The sequence below is a fragment of the Populus trichocarpa genome, chromosome 5 (genome assembly GCF_000002775.5).
Source record: "Populus trichocarpa isolate Nisqually-1 chromosome 5, P.trichocarpa_v4.1, whole genome shotgun sequence".
In the NCBI taxonomy this organism is placed as follows: Eukaryota; Viridiplantae; Streptophyta; class Magnoliopsida; order Malpighiales; family Salicaceae; genus Populus; species Populus trichocarpa.
In genome coordinates, this window is record NC_037289.2 from 187350 (window position 1) to 202833 (window position 15484).

Below are 15484 nucleotides of genomic sequence, written 5' to 3' on the forward strand. Positions count from 1 at the left end.
GCACAAAGAAAGATAGGGTTTTTTTAAAAAGAGTCTCAACAACTAGAGTCTTCATTGATATTTCTTTCTAATATAGTTCATCTCTTAAAGAGGGTTTATAATACTTTAAATAGGCCAATAATTAGCCTTTATAAGAAAAAAAAATCATAAATTCTAAATCAAATATGAAAAATAATATAAAATTCAATATTAAACTAGAAATCTAAAAATAAAAAGAAAAATAATGTAAAATTAACTGAAACAACATCTTTCTAAACCTAATTTGAAGTCCTTCTCGACCTCAAATTGTTATAATGAGTCGACCCTTTGCAAGACCGAGCTTATAGAATCTCTCAATTGAATTTGAGTTTGATTCAACAATTAAATCAAAAGTTATGATTTTTTTCATTAGATTAGTTGTTTGATGCGACCAGATATCTTCTTGAACTTATCTTCATCTCATTAATCCATAGACAAGTATACAAGACTTCCTACATGATCCATTGATAGTAGATTCACAATTGATTATTCATAACCATCAAATTCTTTAAACCCATCTATATTAGAATCCTAGCGTTAATAAGATTCTATGTTAATTCTATAATTATTTATTACGTTTTTTTTGTTAGAAAGGTCAATTGATGCGAAAAAATCTTTTTTGATTTAGTTTTGTCCTACTAGTCCATAAATGAGTTTCCTAAACTTTTTATGTGATCTAACTAGATCATAACTAGCTATTCAAAACCATCAAATCCTTTAGATCCAACGAGTACATGAAATCCTATACTAATAAGATCCTACATCAAGCTTATAATTTTTTACAAGGATATTTTTTTCATTAGATCTAGTACAAACTAGTCCATGGGCTCGCGGTGGAGAAATTTTTTAAAATATAATTTTTGTTTAAGAGCACGAAGAATTTTTTAACTATTTTATTTAATCTGACATAATGAGTTAATTTTCAAATCTCGCAACCTAACTATTTTCTTAATTCAAGTTTCAAACTAAATAGCACAAGAGTTAGCCCGAATTAAATTGATTGATTTCATGGATCCAAATGCAATCTTAATAATTGGTAAAAATATACCTTAACTTTTGATAAAATTTCAAGATGATAACTTTTTTAACAAAAATTATTGAGACAATGATATATTGGATCAATTTCAGTCCCCCAACGAACCATGTCATGGACTCCATTGAGTTTACTAATTTGTTTTTTATAAATTTTTTTTTAATTATATGATAAAAATATATGGTAACAAAATTGAGCACCGACCTAAAAATAAAAACTTATTTGAGACAGTGATAACCTTATAAAAAGTAAAAAATAAAAATAAATCATGCAGTTTATTTTCTAACCAATCCAATATTAAAGGATAAAATTGAGAAAAAACAATTAACGAATAAAACATTAACCTAACACCATAGTTATCATATTCGACCTGGGGGTTGACCTGATAAACCCTGGTCAACTTGGAAAAATTAAAAATAAATGGGGTTTTAATTTTCCACAATAAAAATTTAAGAAATAATTCATGTGGATGTAGGTTATATATGTTGTAAATAATAAACTTTAAAATCTTATTTTATCTCATATTGAAAAGATATTATTTTCTCCTTTTAAATTAAAGTATTTAAACTAAAAACGTTTCTTATCCCACATTAAAAAAGCATAACTTTTTCTTATATATATATATATATATGTTTCCAATTCCACATTGAAAAATTAAAAGTTTTTTTTAGTGTTTATACAGTGAACTTTAAAAAGGATTGGTAACCAACAAAGAAAAGATGACAGGCTTGCACATATAAGATTGTGTCGAGCTAGTGAAAAACCATTGATTCTCCCACCCTATGCTCGTTAGGCAACACCTATACTATATGTACATTATCTTTTGTCTTCCTTGATAATCTATTCTATTCCACACGCACCCCTCCTAGCTATTCATTGATCATTTTCCTGTTAATTGATTTATTCAACATATAAATTTGAACGCGCCATTCATATTACTCTTATTTTGCACTTCAGTTCCTTGTCTTTCAATTCAACCCTCACAAAAAAAAACTTTCAATTAGACTTTAATATGGGCTAAATTATGCTAAAACAAAGTTTGAAGATCAAATTAAAATTTTTCAAGAATTGCATTATTAATATGAGAGGGTGAACAATAATTCATGTATAGTAAAAATGCTACGCCATTTAGCTTTTTGTATAATAGTATTGTTTGTTTATTTTTCAGGAGATTTTTAATATTTTAATAAATTAATAAAGAGATTGTTTTTTCTTTTTTTGAGACATCTAGATTTTTCTCAAGTCTTTTTCGTTCAACCCTTTCCTCATTTTCTTTTCAATCCTAATTAATCTAGTTTCTGGCTTCGTTACTTAATCTAGTTTCCAGCTGCGTCACTTTCTCTATGCATTCAAGTTGTAATTTTGTTAGAGCTAGCTAGCTAGATAACACTTGCATGGTAAAAATCAGGGGCAAGCACACATATAACATTCATTCCCTGCAGGCTGCAGCTGAATTAAAAACGGTGGGAACTCAAACTTTGTTGATGATGATGACAGGCACTAAGAGTAACATGGCAGTTCAATTCACTTGGGCACTGGTTTTCATTCTTATTACTGTTAATCCCACGTATCATAACTCCACATCTTTACACTGTTAATTTCATCCTAGGAAACAAAAATCATAAAGCTACTTTTTACTTTTTAATCTCTTCTATGCCCCATGCGTAATTTACCACACACAGATATAATACATATGCAGTGCATGCTGTCATTGTGAATTTGTCACCAGCTGACTTTGTAATCCTTCGTTTTCTTACCTCTTACTCCTCTTTTAGCCACAGAACACCTTTTTTTTTCCCCTTGGTCCAACAGGATGTGCCAGAAAAGGCTAAAGGAAATTCCTATTCATTCTCTCTTAAAATTTCAGCATCAGTACTACTAGATTCCCATAGAGGGACCCCTTTTACTATTCATCACAGAAGAAGTAAGAGTATAGGCCCACACCGATCGAGGACATTGAAGGCTGGGCGTCCTAATGTGATCAATGGTGTAGATTTTGTCACCTCACCTTTCACTGTTCATTTAAATATCCACTTTGCTTTGAAACTGAATTGGAAGATTCTTGCTCAGCCATTTCCTCCTGTTCTATATATATATATATATATATATATATATATATTTATGTGCCTTCATTACTTACTTGGGTTGTAATATTTAAGCATGTCGAGGCCCTTTTTGATGAGGTAATTCAGTTTGTTGTCTTCAACGATTGTCTTCAACTTGAAGGCTGTCAAAAAAGTGAAAACCATCCCCATCTGTTGGAGACAGTGATAGACAACCATTTAAGATAAATGGCCCCTTGAATTTTGCATTAGAAAAGCACAGATGTGAAAAGGTGAGGTAAAGGTAGTACTGATTATTGTCAAAAAGCAAAAAAAAAAAAAAAAAAAGATTCATTTTGAAATAAAGCTATGGAATGCTTACAGATACAAACACAAGAGTTGAAGATCGAAAATCTCACCAAGCCTTATTAAGAAAATTTCTACAGTATTTTATCAAAGACAATGACACCATGAGCTTGGTTCCTTCCCAGATATTTCTACAGTAAACCAGAGGCTGAAGAATCTTGTATCAGACACATTTACAAAAAATCAAAGATGTCACTCTATAGCACACACCTGTAGCCAGAAGATAATCTATTTCCAATATTCCATCTCAAACTGAAAACTTCTGTAATAATAATTGAACTAAATAGACTCTGCACATGCTGAAAAAAATATATAGTCTAAAGGGATTGTCCAAAAGCCACAGCAAGTCTTTGCAGATCCTTGGTATAGATGTCTGCTGGCTGTGAAGCTTGTTGATGCTGGTTCGGTATCCAACTAGCACTTGACCCTTCTGCTATGAAGTGTGTTTCTGGTTTCACTTCACTGTACACATGTTGAGATGTTTGGTTTTGTATTGTGCTTCCAAGAAAGAATGTGGTGTTAAGATATTCAGACCATTTGATGTCTTCAGCTGTGTCGTTTTCGAGTGACCGAAGGTGAGATTCCTCGCCGGATTTCCCACAATTAGCTAACCCCCATGAGAAAGCGCTGCTCTCGTAGAAATTGGTGTTGCTTTGCAATTCAATACTGCTACTGCTTCCATTGCTTCCACTTCCATTGTTGCTGAAGCTACTTGCTTCCCAGTTCTGAACCCCATTGACATCACAAGAGCCTACAGAAGGATTATGATCAGATGGAAGACTAACAGAAGGCTTTACACGTATTGGAGTTTGGAACATAGAGGTTGAAACAGATGGGAGAATAGTCGGTGGTGTCATACAAGAATTGAACTCATGAGAAATCATCTCAGAAGAGGAATTTGGATTGAAGCAGAGAGTGGTATTTGGATTCATTGAGAGGCCTATACTAGGTTTGTAATCCAACTTCTGGAAAGGAAAATACCCCATCAAATCAGAAGGCCTGCAACTGGCAGGGGAGCTTTCATGGGAGGTACCAAACCTATCCAGGAAGAATTCCTTTGTCGGTGGTGTATTTGTCATGTTGCTGCTACTACTATTCCTGTCCTTACTGTTGTTGATCTTTGAGCTGGAAGAAATTGCAGGTGGTTGTAAAGTAGCTGCCTCAATGAGGTTCAGTTCATTTGATACATTAGAAACTTTCTCATTGCTCTTGTCAGCTGTAGGCTGCTGCTTCTCTTTACAATTCTCAACTTCAGAGAGAGGTTTGTGAGTGTTGGGGTCAATGCCTCTCTGCCTCAGCTTCTTCTTAATGCAGGAGTTCCATAAATTCTTTATCTCATTATCAGTTCTTCCAGGTAACTGTGCTGCAATCTGAGACCATCTGATCAAGTAGGTAGCAACAAGCAGTCAATATATGATTAAAACACTTTAGTTTGAAACGAAAGTCTAATTAAGAGTGAATTTATAAAGTTAATATAAATATAAACTACCTATTGCCAAGAACTGCATGGAGTTCAATTATCAAGTTTTCTTCCTGCTGTGAAAATGCTCCTCTCTTCAAATCAGGCCTCAAGTAGTTAATCCATCTTAACCTGCAGCTCTTTCCACACCTCTGCAAATCTGCCAATATATACATGTACATAAATCATTAATGTAAATTGGAAGATGTTTACAGGAGTGATAAAACTAGCATTCTGACACCATTTACCCTGCATTATAATTAACAAAAAAGGGGTACCTGCTTGTTTAGGGACAGAGCTCCAACAGCCATGTCCATGCTTAGTAATATAATTCAGAAGTTTCTCATCTTCCTCAGGAGACCACAGGCCTTTTCTTAACTTCTGCTTGTAACAGCAAGAATGCCTCCCCATGTGGAGTGCAACAAAACCTGCAATGCAGTGCTGGCAAATGAACTTTTAAAAAGTGGCAAAGTATTGTGTCAGCAACAGGAGGGGAGCTGGGGCTTTGAAATGGATTCTAGGAAGTGGGGAAGTGATTGGAATATGGGATGGAAGAGAGAGATATAGAATAGAGAGATGAGAAGAAAATGAAGTGGCAGCCTGGTAGGGAATCAAAATTAATAGGAGGAGGCTCTAAGAGAAAAGTCACATTCAAGAGGTTGATTGAAGATCGTGGCTTCAGATTTATACATAGTTTTCCTGAGTTATATGCTGTCCTCTTGGATGGTCCTTGTCAGGATGTGGGACCCACTATAGGGGGCATGGACGGTCCTGATCCTACTGCTGTCATTTAGCAGATGATGAAACAAGAGCATGGGGAAAATGGGGTGCCAATGCAAATTTGAGTATGTAAGACTTGTGCTGAGGACTGGTGGGACTCTTCTCTTACCAGATACTTGTAAGAAACTGGCAAGCTGAGAAGCACCAAGTAAAAAGTTTTTGGTGATGCAGACATGTGTATACACAACTGCTTTTATTTATTTACAATGGATTGGATATGATGTGATGGGAATGGATGAGATGTAACACAACTAATCATGGTAACTTCTGTGGGTTTTTTTTTTTTTTTTTTCATGTTACCATGTCTAGTATATACACATGAAAACTTGTTTTTTATTTACTTTGTAAGTAAAATTTTATAATTAAATATATAATTTTTAAAATTTATTTTTTTAAACCATAACTAGAAATATTTTTAATTTTTTTAAAATAATAACTACAAAAGCTAATACAAATCAAACATACATTTAATTTATATTTAAGATTATAATAACTTTTACGATTACGAGTTAAAAACCTGTAAAATTACAATGTTTTAATTAATCAAATTCAAAATTATTTTTATTACAAAGCACAATTCCAATAGCAATAGCAAACAAACAGAACCAATACTACTTTTGTACAGGATTTAAAGCAACATGTTATTTTAACCAAGTCCACATGAAGATTCCTTATACAAAAAAAGAAAAGGAAAAAGAAAAAGAAGTAACAATAAATGAGAAAGGGAAGGTTTTTGTAAACAAGAAATGCCTAAAATTAGTGAGAAAAAGCAAATATAGTACCCTCATTAAATTGATGAAATGATAGCAGCAGCTAAATGTACCTCTCTCTTGGAGACTTGTTCAATAGGAAGAAAATTGCTGGATTCACTCCTGTAATCAATTCTTTATTTGCCTATATATCATCCTTGACTAGCTAGCTAGCAATATTTTCGCATTCAGCTAAATTCCCACCCTCCCCCCTTTTCCAGGCCTTTTGAGGCAGCTCCTCCGATCTCAAGAACCTATTGAGAAATTAAATTACAGTAGAGACTCCTTGTCTCTTAGAAAACCCTTCGAATCCAATCAACTTTCCTCATTTACATCATTCAAAACATCTTAAAATCTGAATTGCCAACAGCCTGTTCTTCTCGTGATGGGAAAAAATGCTATCTAAACACATAGCATAGCAGTGAACGGAAATTACTGGCCATGCATGAAGACCCTTTCGCAGATAGGACAATCACAATAATGCAGTTGTCCTCTGTAGACCATCGGATAGGAGATGATGTGCATGGGAATTAATGTAATGTATTCTTTCAGATACTATAATAAGGACAAATCTTGATGAATTATTACAAGTTACATGGTACACTCAATATGTCAATCATTATTTATTGCCTCCTAAATGATCTCTCTTTCTTTCGAGACTATATATGACACTATATATATATATATATATATATATATATATATCTATGAATGGGTTGGTTGGACTGACACGATTCCATAATCTCTCCCACCATTCTTTATATTTTTTTTGAAGGAAAAAGGAAAAGGAAAGACGTCTAAATATTAATACTGGATTAATTACCCCGTGTATAATTTATATCAATTTAACCAAATTAAAGACAAGTTAATTGATTGGATGTATATGCCTGTCATGTCCACAGTATCATAATGATACATACATGGAAGGGGGAGAAGAAGTGTGTTTCGCATTGCCGGTTTTTGTGGTCGTCGTTTGCTTGAAAAAACAAGTTCAAACAAAACTATAAATTATAATTTTCCTCGTATTTAACTTCTTACGAGATGAAAAGTAGGATTAAACGATGAAATTTAAACAATTTTTGAAACTATAATCAGTCTGAAAAAATCTCCACCGCACCACAGTACAAGTTGATGATGATGATAATAAAAAATAATTGACAAAAAAAAAAAACTTAATTATTGGCGGCTCAGTATTTCTTAATCTGATTACATATCTCAAGCAAGTTGCAGAACATTTTTTCCTGTGTTGTCAGGCAGGAAGACAAGATATTCTCTCCAAGGGATGCTGCATGACAATGGCTTGATTAAAAAACAACAATAATAAACAAGAAAAGGGTGATTATTATTTTACTTAAATTTTTTAATTAAACACGTTTTAGACTTTGAGGAAGAAATAGAGAACCTTCATCACCACCATAATAATGGAGTAACATATAGCCTGTCTCTGTCTCCTTCGCTCTTCTTATTGCCCCATATATGAACCTTGAAGCTTCTTTAATCTCCTTGACATCTGGCACTATTGTCCTTAATCTAGACATCCCAATTGGATATATATATTATGTACGTTAATTAATTAAAATAATATATACGAAAAGATGCCTGTAATCTCCATATACGCCTCATAATGCCCTCTTACGCTTATCTTGTTGAAGGAACCATATGAGCTGTTTTCTGAAGTCAACCACTGCCTCACCTTTTATTTTTCTATTTCTTCTTTGTGTTGTATATATTTGCTAATCATATATATGTTGGCTTTGCTGTCATTAATCCCTATTTAATCTGGTGGGTTTGTTAACATTCCCTTCAAATTAATAATGAAGTTGTTAAGCTAAACTATATATTATATTTTTTACTCTTACTTTTGATGCATGCCTCTTTATTTTATCCACTTGCTTCAGTTCTAGGGAATGAATCCTTGTCTTTGAATGATTAGCTAGCAGCATAAAGGAATAGGAATAGGAACAGTACAGGCAATTAATTTAGTAAGTTTTATCATGAGCTTACTTTCACAGCTGCATAACTGTTCCATTATCTTTGTTTTGTATAATAATTGAGTCTCTGTTTGTTTGCTTTACGTGGTCTGCATTTTTCTTTCAACTTCATATTTAAAAATAGTCGATTAATTTTATATGCATCCACTAAAAATTAAATATATTTTTTCAAACCACAACCATAAATAAAAATTTACATGGTAACAATCAGAGATATAACCAAGTTTCTGGCTTTCTGCTAGCTAGGCATGGTCAGGTAAAAAGTTTTTTTGTTTTTTTTGTTTTTCCTGTGTTAAGGGCTAGCTTGAGGTGAGTTGAGGTAAAGGGGTGATGATCCTGTTGATGTTACTGCAATCAATCGTCGGCCACCGACGACAAGAAGTAGAACAAAAGTATCAGACGTGTTTTTTAATTACAGCCATACAATAGTCAAGGATGATCTAACCCAAAAATCAGCTCTTAAGCGTTGATGTGTATTCATGTCTCACAAGTTGCTGTTTCAAGATTCCTCTGAGCTCTTAAACCGACCCTAAATGGTGCCCTTTGGTCCCTAGAGGGTTATCTTTTGCATTAACACATTAATTAGGAATCTTATAGGAAACAGCTGTGGGACTTCACAAATAAGTGTATGTGATGTCAACTTTTTTAGGACCCGTCCCCAGACGACTAGGGTTCAATTTCAGGTACGAAGCACAGCACTTGAAAACTTCAGCAGAGTAAAAGGGTTAATCTGCTATTCCTGCTGGGAATTTACTGCAGAATTAGTTTATGTGGTTGAGCATTAAGCTACCATCTGATGTTCCTTGTTCCTGAAAATCATCAAAGATTAGCTGGTATCAATAGTTTTTTTTTTTTGTAATCAATACAAGATGAATTCATCTTACACAAATCTTCTCCTTGGTAAATTAGTCAAATTGTAGCTAACTTTAGGCCTGCAGAAAAGAAGTCAATCTCTTGTCAATAGATTACTCTGTTTGAACCTTTAGTTACTGAGTTCAAGGTATTGGCTTGAACAATTTTTTCATCATTTAAACAAGTGTAAATCATAATAACATTCTGGTAAAACAAAGCCATAATTAGTAAGCATAATGGCCTATTTCGATGTAGCATTGATGGGAAATAGGCCAATTAAAACCCATGAAGACAAAGATTTTGAAGATAATAATCGAATGGTTATTTGAAATGGAGGGGGACACCATCCATATGCCCTTGAAAATGGAGAGCTCTTTCCTCATTATCCTTAAAGTCATCTGTTTCTAAGCAGATTCTGAGACAGACAGCTAATTGACAAGAAAGAGCAACTGTTACTCTAATAATGGAATCACACTCATCACAGAGTCCTTGCTAATATGATTATCTTCATTAACTAAAAACTATTCTTGAAAAGAAAAAAATTCCAATATCAAAAGTAGAAAAATAGTTGCATCACATAATCATCTTTGAAAACAACTCCACTAGCATCTTTCTGAATTAACCAAGGATATATAGAGATCCATGCATCAGTCTATCCTAATTCAGCAATTCTTTATCCTCCATGCTTTCAAGTTACAAATAGAGGCTACCGTTGCTGAAGGAGTAGCAAAACTTCTGTAGTACCTGAGAGTAATGCTTATCTTTACTTGATTGCTGTAAAATTCTCCCATCTCGCACCTTTTTAACCTAATGAAGCAACCAACCTAGTGCTTTGGAGCATGCAGTGCCTTTTGACAAGAGATTGGTATTCAAAATATTACCATCAGATAAAAATAATAAAAAAAAATCTGCTGGAAGCATCACACATTGATTTGCCTAAACATGTTGAAAGCTAAGAGGATTGAAAGAGAGAGGGAGGGGGGGGGTCCTTTTGAGATGACCTTAATAAATTATCATTATTATGGAGTATTATTCTTGATTGGCCCATTAACATTTAGTTGGAAACACAAGCACATGGATATCTAATAAGTTTGGCATTTAACTTAGCAACTAAACTTGATCAGCTTTAGTCTTATCACAGCAACAAATGATGATTAGAGAAACACGAAGGCTGCTATCATGAGGTTGCTTACCATAAATGGAAGCTTAAGATCTCATTAGCCATCATTATTGAGCAAAGCAGTGGTGTTCAAATGGCATTGACAGCATGTAATTAAGCATACTATGTAAGGAAAAGATCAGTGACAGTGATAGAATTTGATTTTCAAGTTAAAGCTGGGACGAAGGCCCAGCAAGATTATAGTGGAAATTGACTTTAATTAGAAGGCAACATCATCAATTATCAAAAGGCCTCAAGGCCTTTATTCCTATGGAAATTATATATATAAAAAAGCCTTGTCTGGTTGAGATTGTCCCATATAATCATAATTAGGTGTTTGCTTTTAGCTTTGTAGTGGGAAATTATGGTCAACTTTCTTGCCAAATTAGCATCATTACTTTTCATTCTAGGGCTGTTTCGCTTGATGTGGGATGTGTGTTGTGAATGTTTAATTGGAGCATGAATAACAGGTGTTGATTAGCCTTGTCTAATCAGTTCCACCAAAAACAAAACAACACAGAATCTAAGGTACCGCCAATATCATCAGATCCATGTTAATGTTTGGGCCAATTTCATGCTCACTTTCCTCCACATTACTCAAGTGCTCAGCAACCCTAACCAACCATTCAACACAGCACACAGCTTGATACTGGATTAGTCAAAAGCTGGACCTGTAATTCTTCGTATGGACTTTTCGCATACTTTACATTTTGAATGTTCAGTCCAAATAACCAGAGTTCAGGCCCAAAGGAAGGCATATCACCATCTATCTTATTCTTTAAGACTTTAGACAGTTAACAGCTAGCAAAAATGAAAAGCATTTTCCTGGGGAGGAAAGGGTCTGGTCCCCCTGGAACTTTGTCTGCTACCCTAAGGGAAAATGCCATTGCCTATTGCTCTCTCACTTTAATTATCCAATCAAACCCATTCTTTTTTGTTTCCTTTTGCTTTCAAGATATAAAATTTAATGGAATCCTAATCATCCATTTTGGATTGATCATGTGATATACAGTCTGTCACACACTACTGTTTTGCTGCTTCTGTTGTTGCTGTTACACTATTTTATTTTATTTTTTTGATCAGTTGCTACCAGCCACTGTCTTTCCTTTCCTTTTTTATTTACTACACATAATCTCTTAACTATCATCAACTTAATTCTGAAAGGATCTCTATTCTCTGCCTCTACCAATCCCCATGGCTACCGAGACTGCTCCATCACATCAAACTCCTTCTGATCACGAGGTATTTAGATCATCATCCTGACTATCTTTTCTCTTTTCAGTTCTGATCAAAGTATGATATACTTTTGCTTATCTGATCATTCATATATACTTCTTGGGATTCTTTAATTCTTTCCAATAATTTTACTTTTCTAACTTATCATAATTATATATATGATCTCTGATGTTTCAGTAAGATCCATATAGGGTTTTGTTACTCCTGGACTTGCATGAATGTTTTAATGATCATAGATTTGTTTATCTGACTGTATGGAAATCATAGAACTTGTAGTTTTTTTCGGATATCATCCATGAATGATCGCATAAGGTTAGTTCTTGATGCTTGTCTCTCACTCTATTCACTGTATCAGAAGCTCTGAGAAGTGTCTGCTGTTGACAGGAGAAAGATTTTTTTTTTATATATATATATATATATATTTGGATGTGTCCCTTTCATAATTATCTGGAAAAATAAATGACACCTTTCTTTTGTATCTCCACTAATCATCAGTCTAAGCACATACGAAGTCAAGTTGGAACATACACCATTTTCTGATACATTTCGCTTTCTCAAATCTGTTGAAAGATACTGTCACTGTGAAATTGGTACGCTAGGAATAAGGTATTTCATTTCAAGAAAATACCAAATCCATAATGAAAGTTAGTCTTGCCACCTTTATTGCCTAAGCTTTTTTTTGTGGGATATGAATTATCAAACATGGTGGCGTCCTTCTGCAGTTATATCAGCTGTCACTTGGTTCTGATTCTGCCATAAAGATTCTCTTGTTAATCAACTAGGCATTATTTTTTCTTCCGGTTTGCGAGGGGTACGAGATATCCATACTCTTTAAGAATTTCAAGTTACAATATCAATATCTAGATGGGGAGATTAGAAATTGTTGTAGTATGTGGCTTATAGAATGATGCTGGAGTGAAGTGGAGCAGAGCAAGATTGTAAATTATTAATATATCTTGTATGGGTAGGGTTTCCTATAAATACATATTATATGACTCTAATTTGACACATAGTAAAATAAAGCTCTCTGTTCCTGTGGATACAGATATATTGCCGAACCATGTTAAATCTATCTATGTGTTTTTTTGTTTTCTATCTTGTGCGATATTCATCATTATTGCAGCAAGTTTCATAACAGAAATATGATACTTGCAGTGCTTCATAATTGATTGCTGTTCTCCTCTTCTTTTATTTATGCACCTACACAATAGTTTCCACTTGTTTTGCTTTTAAAATGTCAAAGGGTGTTCCCTGTTTAATTCTCTTTGTTCATTTCTTGCAGCCAATGGAGAAAGTGACCGAAGAAGTAAAGCCTGTGGAACCTGAAATTGTTTCTGTAGCCAAGAAAACTGAAGAAGAAGAAGACCTCAAACCTAATGAACTAGCAAGTCAATCAACCCCGTTAGCTAAATCAGAAGGAGAAGCCGAAGATGAGGCAGAGCCTCCAACAGTTGAGGTTAAGATGATTGATGATGCTCCAATTGTTGATGTTCCAGTCGATGATGAAAAAGAGTTGGAAAAAGATTCCATTCCTGGCTCACATACATCCAGTGTTCTAGCTCCGGTGACCAGTGTTGTTGATGGTGAATCAGTTGCTCCAGCTATAGAGTTTGTTCCCAAAGAAGCAGAAGAGCAACCATTATCGTCATCCTTGGAGGAATTGCCACATGAAGAACCCAAGACAGTTGATGTTCCCGTATCATTAGAAGAAGCCATTGAGAAACCACATGAGCCATCAGAAGTTCTTATTATTAAAGAGTCTGAACCAATTGTGGCAAAAAACACCGAAGATTCAGGGGTATTAAAAGAAGTCGACAAACAAGAATTAGTAATTCCAGAAGTTGAAGTGAAACTACAGGAGAAATCTGAAGTTGGTAAACAAGTTGAAAAGCCAAAAACAGAAGTGATTGAGAAACCAGAGGAGCCTTTGGAAGTTATTCCTATCAAATCAGAAGCATTACTAGTAAAAGATGCGGAAGATTCAGAACCAGTGTTCAAAGAAGATGATAAACCAGAATCAGAATTAGTAATTCCTGAAATGGAGGTGAAATTGGAGGAACAATCCGAAGTCATTAAAAAAGTTGAACCAGAAGAGAAATCAGTTGAAGTAATCGCCAAAACACAGGAGCTGGAAGTTCTTCCTACCAAAGAATCAGAAGCAGTTCTTGTAAAAGATATTGATGGCTCACAAGAATTGTCTAAAGAAGCTGATAAAGTAGAAGCAGTAGCTCCTGAACCCAGGGAAGTGAAAATGGAGTCTGAAGTCACTGAACAAGTAGAAAAAACAGGGGAGAAATCTGTTGAAGCTATTGAGAAAACACAGGATTCATCGGAAGTTCATCCTATTAAAGAATCAGAAGCAGTTGCAGTAAAAGATATCAATGATTCAGTAGCAGTGCCTGAAGTTGATAAACCAGAATCAGCAGTTCCTGAAGTTGAGGTTAAACAAGAAAAGCAATCTGAAGTAATTGAACAAGTGGAAAAACCAGAATCAGCGGTTCCTCAGGTTGAGGTGAAATTGGTGGAACAACCTGAAGTAACTGAACAAGTTGAAAAACCAGAATCATTGGGTCCTGAGGTTGAGGTGAAACCAGAAGAACAACCTGAAGTCACTACACATACGGAAAAACAAAAGAAACATGAAGTAGAGTTGAAAACTGAGGCACGATCTGAAGTTAGTGAACAGGTTGAGATTAAGCCAACTAATGAAAAGCCAGAGGAAGTAGCTGGAATTACTCAGGAGGCTGAAGTTGATGTCAAAGAGGATATAGGAAAATCTTCTCTTCCTGAAGTTGTAGGAAAGGTTGGTCCAGAAGATGAAAAAAGAGAGGCTGAAGGAACTGATCCGGTTGAAGTGCCAGTAAAAGAGGTTGTGGTAGAAGCGGAAAAGGGTGGAGAAGAGAAAGAAGCTCAGACGACCAAAGATGAGGGCGAGAATATAGCAAGTGAAACACTAAAAGAGGAACTAGCTCATCCCATCAAAGTGGAAGATGTCAGCGATGCGGTTTCAAATGCCGAAGTTACTGAAAAATCATTTGAGGGAGAGAAGACAGTTGAAAATGTTGTGCCTGCTGTAGAAGACAAGAAAGAGGAGATACCAGCAGGAAAGGAAACCGAAAAAGATCAGAAAATAGAGGGAAAGCTGGATGAAGCTACCACAATTGGCAGTGAAACAGTCAAAGAATCCCAAGATTCTGGGTTAGAAGCAAAAGAAGAAGAAAGTGCAAAAAACAACAAAGAAAACTCCGAGCAGGAAAAGGTTGATGAGATAGCGAAATCTGATACACAGAATTTAGAGCCTTCCACCACCAAGGATGCTGACGACATAAAAGTATCACAGGATCTGCCAAGAGAAGTTCCAGCCAAGCCTACTCAAAAGCATTCAAACAACATTTTAACAAAGGTAAAGCAATCACTTGTGAAGGCAAAGAAAGCTATTATCGGGAAATCACCAACTCCAAAAACTGTCTCCTCTGATACCAAGGGGGATGTTAAAGTCAATAATTAAATGCATCAGAATGACAAAGTTTGCATATACTTATAAAGATTTGGATTCTTTCATTGCGAGGTATATAGGTGTGCATAAAGGCGTTTCTTCTTTTCCCCCCCCTCTGATCACCCGGTTGTATGTATTGATAGTGTGATGGTGGTTGGTGTGTTGTTGGGTTTGATTTGATCAGTAGCAGAAAAAATTATGTACTCGTTATTACACATCGATAATGTTGATTTGTGTATGAGATTGGATTCTTTTGTGTTCTTTATATCTGTCAACTAGTTGCACAGTAACATTTTATGAAGG

At 34.8% G+C, this 15484-nt stretch overlaps 2 protein-coding genes across 2 annotated transcripts; one reads left to right on the top strand and one right to left on the bottom strand.

Annotated features, from left to right (window-relative positions):
• Nucleotides 1-3492: 3492 nt before the first annotated feature.
• On the bottom strand, nt 3493-5773 carry LOC18098444 (transcription factor MYB61). The gene is made up of 3 exons (XM_006382189.3): nt 5197-5773; nt 4949-5078; nt 3493-4839 (listed from the first exon to the last, which is right to left on the bottom strand). The coding sequence occupies exons 1-3, from the start codon at nt 5327-5329 to the stop codon at nt 3777-3779; spliced, it is 1326 nt and encodes a 441-aa protein (XP_006382251.1). The 5' UTR covers nt 5330-5773; the 3' UTR covers nt 3493-3776.
• Nucleotides 5774-11135: 5362 nt separating this feature from the next.
• Nucleotides 11136-15442, top strand: LOC18098445 (uncharacterized). The gene is made up of 2 exons (XM_006382190.3): nt 11136-11691; nt 12968-15442. The coding sequence occupies exons 1-2, from the start codon at nt 11644-11646 to the stop codon at nt 15191-15193; spliced, it is 2274 nt and encodes a 757-aa protein (XP_006382252.1). The 5' UTR covers nt 11136-11643; the 3' UTR covers nt 15194-15442.
• The last annotated feature ends 42 nt before the right edge of the window (nt 15443-15484 follow it).

Excerpts from the sequence above, each read along its gene's own strand:
- LOC18098444 (XM_006382189.3), bottom strand. The coding sequence starts at position 5,329 with ATGGGGAGGCATTCTTGCTGTTACAAGCAGAAGTTAAGAAAAGGCCTG. Across the intron at positions 5,079-5,196 it reads CTCTGTCCCTAAACAAGCAG|ATTTGCAGAGGTGTGGAAAG; the intron begins GTACCCCTTTTT and ends ATATATTGGCAG. Across the intron at positions 4,840-4,948 it reads CATGCAGTTCTTGGCAATAG|ATGGTCTCAGATTGCAGCAC; the intron begins GTAGTTTATATT and ends CTACTTGATCAG.
- LOC18098445 (XM_006382190.3), top strand. The coding sequence starts at position 11,644 with ATGGCTACCGAGACTGCTCCATCACATCAAACTCCTTCTGATCACGAG. Across the intron at positions 11,692-12,967 it reads AAACTCCTTCTGATCACGAG|CCAATGGAGAAAGTGACCGA; the intron begins GTATTTAGATCA and ends CATTTCTTGCAG.